Source organism: Mobula birostris, chromosome 21, assembly GCF_030028105.1.
Source record: "Mobula birostris isolate sMobBir1 chromosome 21, sMobBir1.hap1, whole genome shotgun sequence".
Taxonomy (NCBI): domain Eukaryota; kingdom Metazoa; phylum Chordata; class Chondrichthyes; order Myliobatiformes; family Myliobatidae; genus Mobula; species Mobula birostris.
In genome coordinates, this window is record NC_092390.1 from 56,140,658 (window position 1) to 56,162,269 (window position 21,612).

General features: G+C 40.7%; 1 protein-coding gene across 1 annotated transcript in view; it reads left to right on the forward strand.

Moving 5' to 3' along the window:
- Nucleotides 1-21,612, forward strand: part of LOC140185812 (regulator of G-protein signaling 10-like) — a 75,454-nt gene that overhangs the window by 33,633 nt on the left and 20,209 nt on the right. Inside the window, exon 2 of the mRNA XM_072239528.1 lies at nucleotides 10,137-10,255. Coding sequence (XP_072095629.1) covers nucleotides 10,137-10,255 — 119 coding nt within the window. The remainder of the gene's footprint in view (nucleotides 1-10,136; nucleotides 10,256-21,612) is intronic.

Below are 21,612 nucleotides of genomic sequence, written 5' to 3' on the forward strand. Positions count from 1 at the left end.
CATTACATGGTCTGATAGGTAGTGTTCACACAATCAACTCATATTCTAGGGAAGAAAGAAATCTGAAGCTGCAATCTCTCTGCATTGTCTCATGTTTATGAAGTTTAAATTTATACAGCATCTTTATGGTTATTAGACAACCCAAGGCACTTTCCCAGGCCATATTATCTTCTCATGGCTACCATTGGATAGGAGGCACAGAAATGTGAAGTCCCACACCACCAGGTTCACAAAATGACAAAGGAAGCACAGGAGCGCTTACCGGACTGCTTTGAATCGGTGGTCTGGACCGTATTCAGGGATTCATCTTCGAATGTGGATGAGTATTCTGCAATTATTACTAGCTTCATTAAAACCTGTGTGGATGAGTGTGTGCCGACAAAGACTTTCTGTACATTCCCAAACCAAAAGCCGTGGATGAACCAGGAGGTACGTCGTCTGCTGAAGGCTAGGTCTGTGGTATTCAAGGCTGACAACCCAGGTCTACCAGAAAACCAGGTATGACTTGTGGAGGGCTATTCAAGGACGAAGAGACAATTTCGAACAAGGCTGGAGGCGATATTGGATGTACGACAACTCTGGCAGGATTTGCAAGGCATTACTTCCTACAAAACAAAACCCAATAGCATGAATGGCAGTGGTGTTTCACTACCAAATGAACTCAACGCCTTCTATGCCCACTTTGAAAGGGAGAATACAACTACAGCTGTTAAGGTCCTTACTGTACCCGCAGACCCTGTGATCTCTACCTCTGAGGCCAATGTTAGGCTGTCTTTAAAGAGAGCGAACCCTCCCAAGGTGGAAAGTCCCGATGGAGTTTCTGGTAAGGTTCTGAAAACTTGTGCTAACCAACTGGCAGGAGTATTCAGGGACATTTTCAACCTCTCTCACTGCTATAGGTGGAAGTTCCCACTTGCTTCAAAAAGGCAACAAATATAACAGTACCTAAGAAGAATAATTTGAGCTGCCTTCATGATTGTTATCACCCGGTAGCACTCAAATCTACAGTGATGAAATGCTTTGAGAGGTTGGTCATGACTAGACTGAACTCCTGCTTCAGCAAGGACCTGGACCCACCGCACTTTGCCTATTGCCACAACAGGTCTACGGCAGATGCAATTTCAATGGCTCTTTACATGGCCTTAGACTACCTGGACAACACAAGCACCTATGTCAGAATGCTGTTCATAGACTATAGCTCAGCATTTAATACCATCATTCCCACAATCCTGATTGATAAGTTACAAAACCTGGGCCCCTGTACCTCCTCCTGCAATTGGATCCTTGACTTCCTAACTGGAAGACCACAGTCTGTGCGGATTGGTGATAATATCTTCTCCTCTGTCCTCAGGGGTGTGTACTTACCCACTGTTCTACTCTCTCTATACCCATGACTGTGTGGCTAAGCATAGCTCAAGTACCATTTATAAATTTGCTGATGATACAACCATTTGTTGGTAGGATCTCAGGTGGAGACGAGAGTGCGTACAGGAGTGAGATATGCCAACTAGTGGAGTGGTGTTGCAGCAGCAATCTTGTACTCAATGTCAGTAAGACGAAAGGTCTGATTGTTGTCTTCAGGAAGAGTAAGACGAAGGAACACATACCAATCCTCATAGAGGGATTAGAAGTGGAGAGAGTGAGCAGCTTCAAGATTCCGGGTTTTAAGAAATCTGAGGATCTAACCTGGTCCCAACATATCGATGCAACTATAAAGAAGACAGTGACTATACTTCATTAGGAGTTTGAAGAGATTTGTTATGTCAACAAAAACACTCAAAGACTTCTATTGTTGTATTGTGGAGAGCATTCTGACAGGCTGCATCACTGTCCGGTATGGGGGGGAGCGGGGGAGTGCTACTGCACAGGACAGAAAGAAGCTGCAGAGGGTTGTTGTTGTTGTTGTTGTTGTTGTTCATCCATCGTTGACGTCGATGAGGACCTCAACACTATTATGATGGTGTCAAGACTAGTGTGTGATTTGGATTTAAGTGAGGGAGAGTTGTGCAGCGTCAGCCTCACTCTCTCTTCCTAATTCCCATCTGGATCCAGTGGCAAGACAGAGTCGAGACGGCTGGAGATGGGACTAGGCGCAATGGATGACCAGGACGTCTTCTGTGTCTTGTCCTGGGTTGTAAATATAGTCAGCTCCACCTTGAGTACCAGCCTACAAAGTACCCAGGACATCTTCAGGGAGCGGTGTCTCAGAAAGGCAGCATCCATTATTAAGGACTCCCAGCACCCAGGGCATGCCCTTTTCTCACTGTTACCATCAGGTAGGAGGTACAGAAATCTGAAGATGCACACTCTGATTCAGGATCAGCTTCTTCCCCTCTGCCATCTGATTCCTAAATGGACATTGAACCTGTGAAAGCTACCTCAATTTTTAAAAGTATGTATTATTTCTGTTTTTGCACGATTTTTAATCTATTCAATATGCATAGATTATTGATTTACTTAATTATTTACTATTTTCTTTCTTCTATATTATGTATTGCATTGAACTGCTGCTACTAAGTTAACAAATTTCACGACACATGCCGGTGATATTAAATCTGATTCTGATTCTGAAGAGACTTTCCTCAACATTCGGTTTTTGAATAGCCCCAGTTGAGCCCCAGTTACTACAATTTAGTCACACTATTGCCGCTTCCATCACTTAGTACTGAATTGGACTTTGTTTTTCTTCTAAATATGTACTTTCTTGTAAAAATGTGTGTAATTTTTGTTTAACTTTATACCATTTGCCTGGGATGCTGTTGCATGCAAGATTTTCATTATGTCTGTTGCATGCACACATGTACTTCTGCATATGGCAATGCCCCCGACTTAGAAATCCTGATATTGAGCAAAATTTGAGAAGTAACATCAGATATTGGGATGCATGACTAAATCTAATACATTTTAAAGTGTGCCTTAAAGGAGGAAAGAGAAACAGAGAAGTTTTGGGAGGGTAACTCAAAGGTTTTGGAAACCAGGCGGCTATAGATATTTTATTTATTTTTAATTTTATTGAAGTGTGGTGTAGGCCCTTCGAGCCCTTCGAGCCACGCCACCCCAGCAACCCCACAAACCTGATTACCCCTATCCTAATCACAGGACAATTTACAATGACCAATTAACCTACCAGGCACGTCTTTGGACCGTGCCAGGAAACCGGAGCACCCGGAGAAAATCATACATTCCGTGGGGAGGATGTAAAAATAATCCTTACAGAACAGCGGTGGAATTGAACTCCAAAGTCCAGAACGTCACACTAACTGCTACGCTACCGATGTGTGTGCCACTGGTAGGAAATAAAATTCAGGGATGTACTGGACATTGGATTTAGATTAGTTTCAAAGCTAATTGTGTGAGAGATCTGGGATGTACTTGGATGGTGGAAACAGAGTGATATGGAAGATTGAGATCATTAATAGGTTTGAAAGCAAGGAGATAGTTTTTAAAATACAGGTGATATTAAAACAGGAGCCAAGAGTTAATAAATGATTGCACATGATATTCTGGTTGTGGCTGGAATAGATGTGAATGGGACCAAGCAGCAGCACTGAGCTGATTGATGGTGGAAGGTAATGAGTGTGAATCCTACAGATGAATTGAAAAGTTTCAGGAAGATTAGTTTCCTGTGATCACATTCATAAGGATGGTCATTTCTAAGATTGATGATATCCATAATAATGTAGAGATAAAGATTGACAGTTCAAAGTAAGTAATTTTATTATCAAAGTACATATATGCCATCATATACATCAGGTTTATTTTCTTGTGGGAATAGTCAATAAATCCATAATAGAATAATAACCATAATCGAATCAATAAACGACCGCACTAACTTGGGCCGTCAACCAGTGTATACAACCTTGAGACTTGCTTTCTTGCGGGCATACTCGGTACAGTTTTATGTTTATTTATTTATTGAGATACAGCACGGAGAAGGCCTTTCCTGCCCTTCGAGCTGCACTGCTCAGCAATCCCCCACTTTAACCCTCGCCTAATCACAGGATAATTTACAGTGACCAGTTAGCCTAACAACTGGAATGTCTTTGGACTGGGAGGAAATTGGAGCTCCTGGAGAAACCCCACGTGGTCACAGGGAGAACATACAAACTCCATACATGCAGCATCAGGAATTGAACCTGGGTCGCCTGTACTATAAAGTGTCATGCTGAGCACCATGCTAACATGCCTGAAGAACCATGATAGAGTCAATGAAAGACCACACCCAACAGGGTGGACGGATGACCAATGTGCAAAAGCAACAAACTGTGCAAATACAAAAAATAGTAAATAAATAAGCAATAAACATCGAGAGCATTAGATTAGATTAGATTAGATTCAATTTTATTGTCATTGTGCCGAGTACAGATACAAAGCCAATGAAATGCATTTAGCATCTGACCAGAAATGCAAAGAATAGTATTATTTGCAAAATAACTGCGAATAAAAAGTAAGTGCTACAGCACACAAATATGAAAGTACTGAGACAGTACAATACGGGTGCAATACTGTTTAGCGCTGTGATGTGAGGTTCAGCAGGGTCACAGCCTCAGGGAAGAAGCTCTTCCTGTGCCTGCTGGGGCAGGAGCAGAGGCTCCTGTAGCGCCTACCGGATGGGAGGATGGGATCAAGAGTCCTTGAAAGTGAGTCCATAGGTTGTATGAACAGTTCAGTGATGGGGCAAGTGGACTTTTCCCACTGGTTCAAGAGCTTGATAGTTGAAGGGTAACAACTGTTCCTGAACCTGTTGGTGTGAACCCTGAATTCTGACTGGGTATGTTTTAAAGCTTGATTTTCAAGAAAGATTGGCAATTGGCCACACAGAAAAAATGAGAAGGGAAGGAAGTTTGGCAAATGGACTTTGTTTGCAAGATAGATAGCCAGAGTTTCATTTTTAAGGAAGGATGCACATTTAATGATGTGAAAGTGGCTGAGCAAGGACTGGGTCAGGATTGGAAGGGCCAATAGTTTGCTGGGAATGAGTCATAAGAGCAGGGGTGCATATCATAGACAGTTTTGAATTCAGAGAGAGGGCGAGGCCAGTTACAGGAATAAGAAAAGATGTGGGCCCAGTGCTTGGTCTGTGGGGAAAGAAACTTTTAAGGGATGTATGATATGATGGGCTGTAGAAAGAGAAGGAAATGGGAGTGACAGCTGAGACAGTGCTCTAAGTCTTAGTGGCAAGGTGCTGAAAAGCTCATTGAAGAAGGTGGGAAAAGTGATTTCAGACGCTTTTGCATTTGGAAGAAGCAGTATGAAGGATGCTCTTCTTCGTTGTTATTTCAGATGAGATATTGAACTGAGGCCCCAACTCATTGCTCACATGTAATTATACATGAAAGAGCATGAGATCTGCATTCTGACCAAAAGAAGGGTTATTTATTTACTTACAGTACTGTGCAAAAGTCTTAGGCATGTATACTGTATTTAGCTACGATGCCTAAGACTTTTTCACAATTCTGTTTTTGTCAAGCTTGTCAAGTTTTTGAGCGAGTTTGTAAATCTGGTGGGAGCAAAGGATGTTGGGAATGGTGAGGGTGGAGTGCTGCGGGAAGGGTGTGGGACAGGTGGTAGATACTGAATGCCAGGGGTGGGGAGTGACGTGGGTGCTGGTACACCCAGCTCTGATACACCAGGCAAGGTCATGTGATTCCAAACAATTGGTTTATTAAACATTACAGAATGTCTCTCTGTTGCTTTCTTCTCCCTCCCCTCTCCCTTCCTCTTTCCCAACCATGGTTCCCCTCTCCTTGCCTCCTCCCACTCTCTGTCCACAATAGAGACCCATATCTGAATCAGGTTTATCATCACTCACATATGTCCTGAAATTAGTTTCTTTTTTGCAGCAACAGTACAGTGCAATACATAGAATCACTATAGTACTGTGCAAAGGTATTGGGCACTCTAGCTATATATATATATATATGTGTGCCTGATAGCTTTGAACAGTACTGTATTTACCTGGAAATATAGTGTGATATAGGCCCTTTGGGGTCTTCAAGCCGCACCATCCAGCAACCCACCGATTTAACCCTAGCTTAACCACGGGACAATTTACCATGACCAATTAACCTACTAACCAGTACGCCTTTGGACTGTGGGGGGGAAACCAGAGCACCCGGAGAAAACTGGGTGGACCCACGTGGAGGACGTACAAACTCCTTACAGAGGGCTCCGGAAATGAATTCCGAACTCCGACGCCCCGAGCTGTAATCGAATTGCACTCACTGCCGCGCTACCGTGGCGCCCATGAGGCTTAATTGGTTATTAATTTCAGTTTGTGTTTGTACGACAATGTTGTGCATGTATTGGCTTCCTTATTTGCTGACAATTTCAAATGTATTTCATTGTCAGTGAAACAATATCCTGAGGATGTTAGAGACATTATGTAACCACAAGTTCTAATTACTTACATTTTCTTAATGTAAAGTAGCCCTGAAAATGTTAATAACTTACCAACACTAAATCTATCTACAGCTAATTTAATCCAGCTGACATTTGTGTGCGTATAGTATAATTATATACAATCAAATTTTTTTGCTTTTTCTGTTCCATTTCAGTTGAAAGGTCTCCTGTCTTTCGTAGTCCTTAGGAACTGTATGACCTCACACACAGAGCGGAACTCTGTGTACTAGATTTGCCAACTCAGTCTTTTGTAAAGGCTTCAGTCATTACATTGCCGCGGGATGGTGGGGAGTGGTAGTGCAGGTGTAGTACTTGGGCAGGTGTGGATGTATTCACATGGGGTCTGAGCAGCAGAGCCAAGTGCTTTCGGGCAGATCCAGCTGTATTATTGAAAACCCTTGTATCTGTAAGAATTGAGTCCTGCTCTAAGCTTTTTCCCTCCCTCCTTGCACCTGGATTCACTTTCAGCTGCAACCTCAACCCCTTGCAAAATCCACTAGAGCACGATTATATTAGCTTAAACCCTTGGTCTCAAGATCCACTGTGTCTGAAAGAATGGGGAAGGTTGGCTGCAGTATGACCCCCCCAGCTGAACCTTGTAAGAAATAAATGGATCATCACATCTAACCATGGATGAAGCACTCTCTGCCAGTATCTAACAAGATTTATAAGACATTGGAGTTGTATAAAACATTGGTGAGGCCTAATTTGGAGTATCATTTGCAGTTTTAGTCACCTACCTACAGAAAAGATATAAATAAGGTTGAAGGAGTACAGAGGAAAATTTACAAGGATGTTTTCAGGTCTGGAGGATGGATGGTAGGGGTATGGAGGGCTATAGTCCGGATGCAGGTGGATGGGAGTAGGCAGTTAAAATGGGTTAGCATGGACTGGATGGACCAAATGACCTGTTTCTGTGCTGTACTTTTCTATGACATTATGACAGAAGTGATCAAGAGAGCTGTACTGATCTGCTTGGGATAGGCACATGAGAAGGACCAGATGATAAAGGAAGACGGATGTTATATTAGGATTTTTGCCCCTTCAGATCTCTCTCAAGCACTTTTTCCCTGGAGACGGGATGTACCCTGGCTCTAGATGAGATTTCCATTATCAAATGGCAGCAAAATGCCAGCATTTGGAGATGACGAGTGGCTGAAATTTAAATCAAGATTTTGACTGAAGAGAACTGAGGCCAGGCTCTTCACCAGAACTGTATTTGGTATCAGTTGGAGAAAGTGGAGGGACTGAGGGGTAAAGAAATGGTGTACGTTGAGGTACTAAGCTAACTGGAAAGCAGCAGATCAGGCAATAGCAAATCAGACATAGTAGATAGGAAAGAAGAATTCATGCTGAAGAGATTAGTAAGTGTGGTTGGTAATTGGTAACATGTGAACATTCAAGATTCAAGGTAGTTTAATGTTGTTTCTGTTATGTTTTGTAAGTTCAAAACATTACAAAACATTCAAAGGAAGACATGGATTCTGAAATGTGAGTCTAACTTCATGTTTAAGTGAGGTGCGCATGTCTCACGTGGTAGTGTGATGACATATGCATTTAACATATTTCTACATATAACCCATAAATAATTATTTAAACAAACAAGAATGCCAATTAAACAATATATATAAGATAACTTAAATATTATTGAAATATCAAATACACAAGTTTCCTCTACGGAAGCGTAAAGGAGAACAAAATAATTGTTACTCCAGATCCAATGCAGCACAAAATAAAAGCACAGAAAATATAGAAAACAATAATAAAAAAAACACAATAAATATAAATACACAAGACAGCTTATACACACAGATTGATTGTATGTCCGTAAAGTAACACTAGCCTGTATATAAGATGGCTGACAGGAAATAATAAAGTGGTGGAGGACTTAGTGGTCTGGTTATAGATTTCAGCAGAATAATGTCCAGGAGCACAAAATCAGACAGAACTGCTAAAGCCAATTATTAACTCAGCGTAGACTAGTGAGTGAAATGAAATCTCCCAGCTTGTCAGTCATGAACACAATGAATTTGTCTAAATCTGTCCCACCAGGAACTCCTAACAACACCAATGATCAAATGCTGCTCACCAATTATTGGCTGGCATTCTATATTTTTTTTGCTTATTTATGTTCTTCTCCCTTTGATCAGACAGTGGGTGATTTTGTTTCTAGTTTTTCGAGTAGGGATGATCAGACTTGGAAGCTGGTGTTACTGTACTTCCTGCCAAGCAACTGATGACCCTCGAAGAGTGCCCAGCACAATCCTCGCTCATTTGATTTGATGCATAAATTAAACATTTCACTGTATGTTTTGATGTACATGTGACAAATAAATCTAATAAAGTTAATCAAGCTCTCTGCCTCAGCAGATCCTCGGCTTCCTCAGTCTACTGGGCACACGAGACTTCCTTTCTGGTATTGGCCTTACTGATGAGAATATCTGGTCTCTCCTGTCACAGCCGTACTATGTATTGCTGATGTATGGCTGCCATGAGAGTTGTGCTTCTAAAGGACAATGTCTTTCTCAGATTGTTGGTTATAAACTGCATTTATTTGGGTTTAATCCCATTGCAAGCTTTTAAAGGTGCAACCTACCATTTAGAATTTACAATTGATAATTGTGCGTTAATGCTTTTACTAATGTAGTTATTGGATGGTGGGGTGGAGATGTGTCTCTGCCAAAGGAGGTGTAAGGCACTCCTTCCCTTCACTAGCTTGCAGGTCACCCTTGGGCAAGGTGTAGCACCTGCTTAGCCTCCCATTCAGGGTCATGTAAAGCCATGGGAGTAGGTAGTTGATGGTCATCTGAGCAGCTGGCGCATATCACAAGTCCTGGTTATGTGACCACTGACACCAGGCAGACAATCTCTGAAGAGTATTGATAATAGCTGAGGTCACCCGTCTTGTCAAGACACTGCGCAGAAGAAGGCAATGGCAAACCGCTTCTAAAGAAATTTGCCAAGAACATGGTAATGTTATATGACACAGCACATAATGGTGATGATGAATGTATTCATCAACAACTACTCTTTTTTGGGATCTGATAGGGTGTTACCACAATAATTTTAGCACGTTAAAAGTTCAAAGTGAATTCATTATTTTAGCATGTCAAAAGTTCAAAGTGACTCTCTGACGGTGGTGTCTGAAAAGAGGATGCTGTCCAAGTTGCATGCCATCTTGGATAATGTCTCCCATCCACTACATAATGGACTGGTTGAGCACAGGAGTACATTCAGCCAGAGACTCATTCCACCGAGATGCAACACTGAGCGTCATAGGAAGCCATTCCTGCCTGTGGCCATCAAACTTCACAACTCCTCCCTTGGAGGGTCAGACACCCCGAGCCAATAGGCTGGTCCTGGACTTATTTCCTGGCATAATTTACATATTGCTATTTAATTATTTATGGTTTTATTACTATTTAATTATTTATGGTGCAACTGTAACAAAAAGCAGTTTCCCCCAGGATCAATAAAGTATGACTATGACTATTATCAAAGTACATAAATATCACCATATATAACCCAGGAATTCATTTTCTTGTGGGCATACTCAATAAGTCCATAATAGAATGATAACCATAATAGAATCAATGAAGAACTGCACAAATTTTGGCGTTCAACCAGAGTGCAAAAGACAACAAACTGTGCAAATACAAAAATAAGGAAATAATTTCTCAGTATTTTGCCATAGTAATATTCATTGTACAGCTTTGTGTTCTTTTGTTTTACAGAAATACATGATAATGATGTCCCTGCTGGTTGTAGCCAGCCGAATACATCTGGATTCTCAAAATGGGCTATTTCTCTAGAGAATCTCCTTGAAGATCCAGAAGGAGTAAAACTTTTTAGGGTTTGTCTGTTTTACATTTGTTAAATTGATCTGTTAAGGTTGTTTTTAATTTGTACTGAATCAATGAATGCTTTTGATAGGATTAAATCCAATGCAAAAATGTGTTTTTTTATGTGCTTGTGTTATATTTCCACTTTATTCCTTTCATTTCCCTGTTTTTCAGTATCTTTGCTTTATTTTCCTTTCTGTCCTTTCTCTTCATGGTTTGCTGGTCTTTCTGATGTACTCAGGATTGGAAGTTTAAGCTTGATGTGACCATGGGCACATTTCTGTTCTTTCTAGTGCACTTGCAGAATATTTTGGTGATTAATAGAGAATTGTTTCTTCAAATTGTACAGAATTGCAATTTAACATGGTTGTGAACAAGCTTCTGGTATTATGCCAAGTTATAAATTTAGAGTCATGGAGCACTACGGCACAGAAACAGGCCCCTGACCTGTCTAGTCCAAACCAAATCGTTATTCTTCCTAGTGCCATTGACCTGTACCTGGATCATAGCCCTCGTAACCCTCCCATCCAAACCTCTTAAGTTCTGAAAGTGAACTTGCGTCCACTTCCACTGGCAGTTCATTCCACATTCTCACCACCCTCTGCGTGAGGTTCTCCTGTAGGTTCCTCTAAAATATTTTGCCTTTCTCCCTTAACCTATAACCTCCAATGTCAGTAGCAAAAGCCTGCTTGCATTTGCCTTATCTATACGCCTCATAATTTTATATACCACTATCAAATTTCCCCTCATTTTCCTTTCACTCCAGGAGGGAAAAAAGTCTTCACCTATTCAGCCTTTCCCTATAACTCACGTCCTGGCAACATCCTTGTATACTTTATCTGTACTCTTTCAATTGTATTGATATCTTTCCTGTAGGTAGGTGATCAGCATTGTATACAGTACTCCAAATACTGCCTCACCCACATCTCATCCAACTTCAACTTAATATCTCAACTCCGATACTGAAAACATTGATTTATGAATGTTCATATGAATTTAACGTTCAATGAACCTGGAGAAAAATGCTGAATTTATATTGAAAATTTCAGGTGTCCCTAAAGTAAAACGAACAACAATTAAGCAGATAATAGGAGTTCACAGGATGTTGCCTGTCTCAACAGTCCTTTTGATTTTTAATATCACCAGCATATAATGTGAAATTTGTTTCTCTATTACAATGCAATACATGGTAATAGAGGAAAAAGCATGACTTTTAAGTGTGTGTGTGTATATATATACTAGTTAAATTAAATAAGTAGTACAAAATATAAAATAGAAATAAAAAAGTAGTGAGGTGGTGTTTATGGGTTCAATGTTCATTCAGAAATTAGGTGGCAGAAGGGAAGAAGCTGTTCCTGAATCGTTTAGTGAGGCATTTGACAAAAGTCTTTCATGGTAGTTCAACACAAATGATTAAGATGCATGGGATGCATAGTGATTCGGTAGTTTGGATTCAGAATTAGTTTAGCCAAATTTCTGTTGTTTTTCTATTTGTGGATTAAACTAGTTTTTATTGTGCGTATCTCTTGGCCTAAGAAGTTTATTACAACTTTAAAGGGTAATGAAGAGTTGTTATGAACTGGAGTTAAGTGAGTTCTACCAGACAGGAAGAGCAAATTTCCTTTCCAAATTGGACCAGTTGGACTCTGCACCAGTTTGGCAACTTCATGATCACTTTTTACTGAGATTAACTTTAGTCATTGAGTTTTTTTTAAATTTAGATTTTCAAACTGTTTTCTAGTGGATTATTAGATGATTATTTATAACAATTATTGTAGAGTGGTACCATTGATCTAACTGAGGAATCTGGTGCAGGAAGTGTCAGCAGCAAATAGGATGATGACCTTTTTCACTAGTGGGGAAAAACTGTGTATTAGTGTAAACTTTGCTTAAGTGAGCCTTTATCCCAGATTGTGAAGCCCAAGTTGATCATATTTTCACTCTGAGTTTGGAGATTATAGTCCCGCTCCAAAGCCTTGTGTGCAAATGTTACTGATATTTCAGTAAAGTACTGTAAATGCTATGCTGGTGTCAATTGCTAGTTTGAATAGACTCTCTGCCACCTCAGGAAGATACCACTGCAAACGGTATGAGGAGGTATCCAGACTACTACTTCATATTTATCCCTCAATTAACATTTCAAGTACACCGATAAACTGATTATTAAAACGTTGGTGTTCACGCAGGCTTGCTGAGCACAAAATGGTTGCTTCATTTGCTGCATTTCGCCAGTAAAGATGCATCTACGGTACTTAATTTGATTCAGTGACCTGAAGCATGAGAAGCCTTATGTGCATGCCAGTTGTCAGAATCAGGTTTCGTATCACTGGCATATAGGTCGTGAAATTTGCTGACTTTGTGGCAGCAGTAAAACACAATACATAATAACAGAGAAAAAAACACGAATTACAGTACCAGAAAATCTGCGTGCTGGAAATCTAGAATTACAGTAAAGATATATATATTAAACAGTTAAATTAAATAAGTAGTGTAAAATTAGAAATAAATAAAGTACTGAGGTAGCGTTTATGGGTTCAATGTCCATTCAGAAATTGGATAGTTGAGGTGAAGAGGCTATATCTGAATCGTTGAGTGTGTACCTTCAGGCTTCTGTACCTCCTTCCTGATGGTAAGAATGAGAAGAGGGCATGTCTTGTGTGATGGTGGTTCTTAATGATGGATGCCGCCTTTTTGAGGCATCGCTCCTTGAAGATGTCCTGGATACTACAGAGGCTAGTTCCCATGATGGTGCTGACTAAGTTTACAACTCTCTGCAGCTTAGTTTGATCCTGTGTGTGACCCCTCCCATACCAGATGGTGATGCAGCTAGTTAGAATGCTCTTCATAGTACATCTGTAGAAATTTTCCAGTGTTTCTGGTGATGTACTGAATCTCCTCAAACTCCTAATGAGATATAGCCACTGCCATGCTATTTTTATTCATAACTTGCTGTTTGCATAAGTTGTTTGCCTAATTAATCTCCACTGTTGTACTCTATATTTGACACTGGCCACAGAATTCTCCCAAAAGCATGTGACTTCCTTTTATTTTACAAGTTAGGGTATAAATAGAGCTCTTTTTGTGGCTGTATTTTATAATAGCATACAATTCCTGAGGGCAGTAATTTTGAAAACTATGGACGTAAAGCACAATTGTTTCTCAGCTTCTAAAATATCCACCTTCAAAGAGTTATGGATTAATGTTGAACACAGTTAATGAGGATCTTGCTCTGCATGGATAATCCTTTCAGTTGTTGCATGTTGATCTGATGAATGGGAATTTTGCTTAAGGAATATTTCCTTTCACTTGAAATGAAAACTCACCACATGACTACGTTGGCATGTGTGAAACACAACTGATGCTTGCGGTGAATGAAGTAGCATGACAAGAACTTTTCTCCTGTCAGCCCCTGTGCCTTTTTGTATCCTGTTGCAGCTAGTCCACAAAAATAAATCCTGCATTTCACACACAAGAAAAAGAATGCTTCTTTCTGAGCGCCCAGTAGGCCAACATACTGAGGCGTCAGGAAGTTAACAAAATGAAGCAAATCTGTGGTACTACAACCACTCCTGTGGCTGTTACTTGTTCTTAGCGTTACATCAAGTGCATGAGTCACTGCTTCACTTTCTGCAGTCATTTAGAAAAGTGACTAAGTGTCATCAGTTATTTGTCTTGGTATATTTTAATGGCGTTTTCATGTTCCAATGCGTAAATGTACCTACTTGACATTGGAAAGCCCTTGCATTCGAGTGATCTCTTTCTTCTTTGATTGATACTTTCGCTGGATGAGGCTGGACTAAGGCTTAATTGACACAGGTTGTAGACTTGGACTCTAATTCAGTTTTTATGATGTGTTCTAGTTACGGTCACTCCTTTTTGTTACTACTTTTGGGCGATTTTTTTTTGAATTGCAGTAGCCTGCAGATAATGAACATTGAACCATACTGAAATATGCCTTTTTATTTTGTGTTTTATGCTTTTTTTTTGCTTATTTTTTTGTTGTCATTTGCATGTGGGGGAGTGGTGGGGTTTGATGTTTGAAGTTTTTCTTTGAACGGGTTAGATCCATGATTCTTCTTTGTTTCATGACCGTCTGTGGAGAAGATGAATTTCAGGGCTGTTTTGAAGGCACCCATACCTTGATAATGAATGTACTTTAAGCTTTGACCTTATCTCTTACATGTTCCTCAAAATTATCTATAATTTTAAGGAACGTTGACAGGATGCACAGCTGGGCTGAGAAGTGGCAGATGGAGTTCAACCTAGAAAACTGTGAAGTGTTTCAATTTGGATCATTGAATTTGAAGGTGGAATACAAGGTTAATGGCAGGATTCTTAGCAGTGTGGATAAACCAAGAGATCATGAGGTTCATGTCCATAGATCCCTCAAAGTTGCATTTCATGTTGATAAGGCACATGGTGTGTTGGCCGCCTTTAGTTACGAGATTGAGTTCAAGAACCATGAGGTAGTGTTGCAGCTCTATAAACTCTGGCAGTACCACACTTGGAATATTGTGTTCATTTCTGGTCACCTCATTGTAGGAAGGATGTGGAAGCTTCAGAGAAGGTGCAGAGGAGAACTAGGGCTTTTCTCTTTGGAGCCAAGGAGGATGGAGATAACTTGATAGAGTTGTATAAGATGATGAGAGACATAGATTGTAGCAGGACATTCTCAGGGCAGAAATAGCTAATAGGAAGGGAAATATATAAGGTGATTGGATGAAAGTGTTGGGATGATGTCAGAGCTAAGTTATTTTTACAGAGTGGTGGGTATGTGGAACACCCAGCCAGGGGTGGTGGTAAAGGTAGATACATTAGGGGCATTTAAGAAACTTTTCAATAGACACAGGGATGATAGAACAATGGAGGGCTATGTAGGGGAGAAGGATTAGATTAATATAAGAGTAGGTGAAAAGTCTGGCTGAAGGGCCTGTACTGTGCTGCAATGTTCTTTGTTCTAAAATAGTAGGTTGTATTTCCTACGTCAACTCAGGAAGTACAACCTGCCTCAGGAGCTGTTGATTCAATTCTATTCAGGAATAATCCAGTCTGTTCTCTATTCGTCCATCACTGTCTGGTTTGGATCAGCTACCAAACAAGACAAGAATAGACTCTAAAGAACTGTCCGGGCTCTGGAAAGGATTATTGGTGTGAAGCTGCCCTCGATCCAGGACTTATATTCATCTAGAAGACCCATCACACCCTGGACATCACCTGTTCCAACTCCCTCCTTCTGGTAGGCACCTTAGATCACTGTATGCCAGGACAAGTAGGTACAAGAACAGTTTCTTTCCGTATGCCATCAGTCTTATGAACACTTGAATTTTAGTCTATTATAAACCAAGTCCACCTGTACACATACAGGTATACTTCATTGTACATAGTTCACAATTATTTGCACTATTGTTTTGTTTGTTTTTTGATTCTGTACAGCGAGAGCTCAGGGAAATTGGCATCAAATTCCCTTTGTGTGTCCACATACTTGGCGATAATAAAGGATTCTGATTCTGATATATAATTTTGCGCAGATATGATTCTTTGGTTCCTGTATTTATAATTAAATTATCTATGCTTCCGGTTTACAAATTATAGAAGTCTGAAGGGTAAGTCTTAAAGATTGTTGGCTTTTAGTCGGTTTAGTCTTAATATTTACCCGTTGGGGCTGGAGAAGTTTGGAGATCAAATTGCGTGGAATGAGATCCTAGCCCAACTGACAATGGCTTGCTGTGGTTTTTATGATTTTTATGCCAGATACCTTGGCAGCCTCATTTAAACCAATGCAGGATTAGTGAAATTTCATTACAAAAGACAAGAAACTTGGCAATGAAAAGCTAGTGGGAACGAGCAGCTCCACAAGATACTTGCTTTGTGAGCTGGAAGGAGCAAAGGCTTTTGCCTCAGCTTTCACGAAAACCTTTTACATCCCCAATTATGGCTCCTTCAGTGGGAAATGAATTTTAAAAAATGGAGTTTTGCAGAATGCGCCTTTGCCTTGTCAGATCATTCAGCCTTAGATCAGCCAAGCAAGTAGGCTGAGGACTGGCACATGGCTTCCAATAAGTGCAAGGTGCATTTTGGGAAGCCAAATCATGGTAGACTATTGCAGTGAATGGTCATGTCACTTAGGAGTTCAAGTATATAATTTGCTGAACATGATGTCACAGGTAGCTGTGTCAAGCACCTTTTTGCTACGTTTTATAATAAACAACAATTAACAGAATGGATCAATCATAAACACATTTATTTTACTTGCAGCAAGGAAGACTGCACAAGCCTTGGTAATAGCCTCCAAAAACTGACAACATAGTCACTTCTTCATACACAGGTGCAGCTAGCCACACCTCAGTTCAAGGACAGGGTGCATCCTGTCCTTCTGCTTATTCTGCTGAAGAAAGCATTGGCACGCTGGCCGCCTTCTGTCAGGGCGTGAAGTATAGGATTCGGGGCCTGCTGTTGTAGCTGTACAAGACGTTGGTGAGGCTGCAGTTGGAATACTGGCCTAACTCATGAGGGGTAACTATGGTCGCCCTGTTAGAGGACAGACATCATTAAACTGAAAACAGTCCAGAGAAACTTTACGAAGATACTGCTGGAACTTGAGCACCTGGTTGGGCCCAGGGGAGTGCTGTGGAACAGGGGCAGGATATTGAGAGGGTAATAAAAATCATGGGGGACAATAATAGGGTGCTGCATTGATCATTTGTTTGTTATGAGCCGTGTCATATGACGTGGGCGATCGTGGTCTTTCCATGACCATGATTGTTCTTGGCAAATTTTTCTATAGAAGTGGTCTGTCATTGCCTTCTTCTGGGCAGTGTCTTCACAAGATGCATGACCCCAGCCATTATCAATACACCTCAGAGATTGCCTGCCTGATTGTTATGCGTCAGTGTTCGTATAAGCAGGACTTGTGATATGTGCCAGCTGCTCAAACGGCCATCCACTGCCTGCTCCGATGGCTTCACGTGACCCTGATTGGGGGGCTAGGCAGGTGCTACACCTTCCCCAAGGGTGACCTGCAGGCTAGTGGAAGGAAGGAGTGCCGTATCTCCACCCTGCCATAGGTCCATAGTCTTTGTCCCAAGGAAGGGGAACTAGAAACTGGAGGGCATGTGTTTAAGATTTAAAAGGCACCTGAGGGAAAAGTTATTTTTATGCGGAGGCTGTTGTCTATATAGAAAGAGCTGCCAGAAAAAAAGTGGTTAGGGCAGGTGCATTAATAAGATTGAAAAGACATTTAGGTAAGTAGATGGTTAGAAGGAGTTAGGGAGATATGAGGACCAAATGCAGGCAAATAGGACTAATCTGGTGGGTTTTGTGGTTGGCATGGATGATTTGGGCCAAGAGGCCTGTTTTCTCATGGTACTAGTCTACGTCTCTGTTTTCCCTCCCGATAAATATTGGAGCTGACCTTTCTTCATACTCCTTCACCCTTTACCCATGACCTCTAGTTGTAGTCCAATACAACCTCAATGGAAAAAGCCTGCTTGCATTTACCCTGTCTACACCCCTCATAAATCTGTCAAGAACTTTGCAAACCCAAATTACAAATAGTTTAGAATAAAATTGATATGAACCATATCTGAAATTTGTTATTATTACTAAAGCAACCAAAAATTGCAAATATAACATTGAAATGAGGAAGTGGGCACTTCTTAGTTTAAAAACAAATCTCAATATCTAGTAATTCAAGTTAAATAAATTAGAATCTGGTAATTCAAGTTAAATGGTTTATTTCTGTGGTTGGTAAGTTGATGGAGAAGATCCTGAGAGGCAGGATTTATGAACATTTGGAGAGGCATTAATTTGATTAGGAATAGTCAGCATGGCTTTGTCAAAGGCAGGTCGTGCCTTAGGAGCTTGAATGAATTTTTTGAAGATGTGACTAAACCCATTGATGAAGGTAGAGCAGTAGATGTAGTATATATGGATTTCAGCAAGACATTTGACAAGATACCCCATGCAAGGCTTATTGAGAAAGTGAGGAGGCATGGGATCCAAGGGAACATTGCTTTGTGGATCCAGAACTGGCTTGTCCACAGAAGGCAAAAGGTGGTTTTAGATGGGTCATATTCTGCATGGAGGTTGGTGACCAGTGGTGTGCCTCAGGGATCTGTTCTGGGACCCCTACTCTTCATGATTTTTATAAATGACCTGGTTGAGGAGTTAGAGGGATGGGTTAGTAAGTTTGCTGATGACACAAAGGTTGGAGGTGTGGATAGTGTGGAGGGCTGTCAGAGGTTTGAGTGGGACATTGATAGGATGCAAAACTGGGCTGAGAAGTGGCAGATGCAGTTCAACCCAGATAAGTGTGAGGTGGTTCATTTTGGTAGGTCAAATATGATGTCAGAATATAGTATTTTTGGTAAGACTCTTGGCAGTGTGAAGGATCAGAGGGATCTTGGGGTCCGAGTCCATAGTACACTCAAAGCAGCTGCGCAGGTTGACTCTGTGGTTAAGAAGGCATACAGTGCATTGGCCTTCATCAATCGTGGGATTGAGTTTAAGAGCCGAGAGGTGATGTTGCAGCTATATAGGACCCTAGTGAGACCCCACTTGGAGTACTGTGCTCATTTCTGGTCGCCTCACTACAGGAAGGATATGGAAACCATAGAAAGGGTGCAGAGGAGATTTACAAGGATGTTGCCTGGATTGGGGAGCATGCCTTATTGAGAATAGCTTGAGTGAATCGGCCTTTTTTCCTTGGAGTGATGGAGGATGAGAGGTGGCTTGATAGAGGTGTATAAGATGTTGGGAGGCATTGATCATGTGGATAGTCAGAGGCTTTTTCCCAGGGCTGAATTGGCTAGCACGAGAGGACACAGTTTTAAGGTGCTTGGAAGTAGGTACAGAGGAGATGTTAGGGGTAAGTTTTTTTATGCAGAGTGTGGTGAGTGCATGGAATGGGCTGCCGGCGACAGTGGTGGAGGCGGATACGATAGGATCTTTTAAGAGACTCCTGGACAGGTACATGGAGCTCAAAAAAACAGAGGGCTATGGGTAACCCTAGGTAATTTCTAAGGTAAGGACATGTTTGGCACAGCATTGTGGGCCGAAGGGCCTGCACTGTGCTGTAGGTTTTCTATGTTTCTAATCTAAGAGAAGACTGTAAGCTTCTGTTGAATCTTGTTTCTCTCAGGTTTGGGGTAGAATGTTGGGACCACATTCTATCATTAGATCTCAAAAGTTGCAACAGTTTTACAAATGCATTGATATGGATTCACCCATTGTCAAGTGCCAGATTCAGAAACACTTTCAGAGAGGTGCAATGCAGGTAAGAAGGATTAGTGTCAGATATTATCCCAATGTGGAAGAATCAGGATGAATATGTAAATAGGGAGAAGTGATAAAGGAAGGGAGTGAGGCTAAATTTGCAGTATTAGAATGAGAATGCGGCCACCAGTAAAGTGAATCCAGAGATTTTCTGCATGTACACTCAGTGGCCACTTTATTAGGTACATCCGTTGTGATGGATATTTGCTGTCTTTGGGCCAGGGGACTTTTTTTTTTTTTGCTAAGCTCTGCTTTCTAAACACAGCAGACGACACTTGTAAAGATCAAACAGTTGTTTTTGAATAAGTTCAATATCCAACTGCTATTCGTTGTTTCACTTCTTGTCATAAACGGGAGCCAGTCTTCGGTTTTTTTTTGTAATTTTTTTATTGAAGTTCATCATCAAACAAAACTTTCCATTAGATGTATTTCAGATACTGTACATATATATCATATAGTCATATTTGTCACAAATCTCCACATAATATTTATCTGAGGTATACACTAAAGGGGAGGAAAGAAAGAACAATCAAAAGAAGAAAACTATGTACAAAGTAGGAAGTGATCTTTTTTTTTACAACATATTCACTGACTTGTGAGAATGAAATCAGACCTATGAGGTGTTATGTAGTTAAACCATCTTTCCCAGTATGAATCAAATTGTTCCAACTTATGATTAACAGATTCTGTTATCTTCTCCATTTTGTAAATGTTCATTGTAATTTTCATCCATACATTTAAAGTTGGGCTCTTCTGTGATAACCATTTCCTGGTAAGGGTCTTTTTACCAGCCACCAGCAGTATATTCATTAAATATTTATCTCTTTTCAACTGTTCTTGAGGTATATACCTAAAATATATGGTCTTACTTTCTAAGGGTATTTCACATTTAAAGATGTCTTGTAGGGCATTGTGTATCCCACTCCAATTGTCTTTGATAACAGCATTCCCAGAAAATATGATAATGGTTTGCATTTTGATTTCCACAATTTCTCCAGTAAAACAGGGAGGTTACTATCATATTGGGATTTCTGAGAGGGTGTAATAAAATATCTTATCAAGTTTTTCCACCTGAACCCATAGAATATAGAATAGTATAGCACATTACAGGCCCTTCGGCCCACAATATTGTGCTGACCTTCAAACCCTGCCTCCCATATAACCCCCCCACCTTAAATTCCTCCATATACCTGTCTAGTAGTCTCTTAAACTTCACTAGTGTATCTGCCTCTGCCACTGACTCAGGCAGTGCATTCCATGCACCAACCACTCTCTGAGTAAAAAACTTTCCTCTAATATCCCCCTTGAACTTCCCACCCCTTATCTTAAAGCCATGTCCTCTTGTATTGAACAGTGTTGCCCTGGGGAAGAGGCGCTAGCTATCCACTCCATCTATTCCTCTTAATATCTTGTACACCTCTATCATGTCTCCTCTCATCCTCCTTCTCTCCAAAGAGAAAAGCCCTAGCTCCCTCCATTTCTGTGAACTGATACACTTCCATTGATACCTCCACATTATTGTCCATTCTTCCTCAGATATTTGATATTATTATCCCTCCTTCCTTCTCCCATTTTCAGTCTTCAGTTCTTAACGTTAATGTCATCAGCTTGAAATTGAGAAGGCAGCTTGGCAAACAAGTACAGTCTGTAACAGCCTTGCTAGCACCACTGTACCTGGTCTAACTGTTCAGAAGATGCAGTACAACAAAATGGTTTATTTAATTTGGATTGTTTCAAAATAGGCAATGCTGGCTAAGATGTTTAGTTCAAGGAAGCAGGCAGCCCATCATTTCAAGTTCAATTGTCATTCAGCCATAGATGAAACAGCATTACTCAGAGGCCAAGATGCAAAAACATAGAACCAACAGTCATACACAGCACAAGAAACGTATAGCACGTATAAGTTAAGATAGTAAAATACACTCATAAAAATATAGTCCAAATTCCTGAGCCCATGAATGTTGCAGCAGTCTTCAGCAGAACACAATATGGCTTGACTATGGGTTATTTAGTTGATCAGGGAGTCAGCTTAACTGCATTCATTGTGGGTAGCTGGGAACGTTGTCCCCAGAATCTTTTAGGTCTCTTGTGTTGA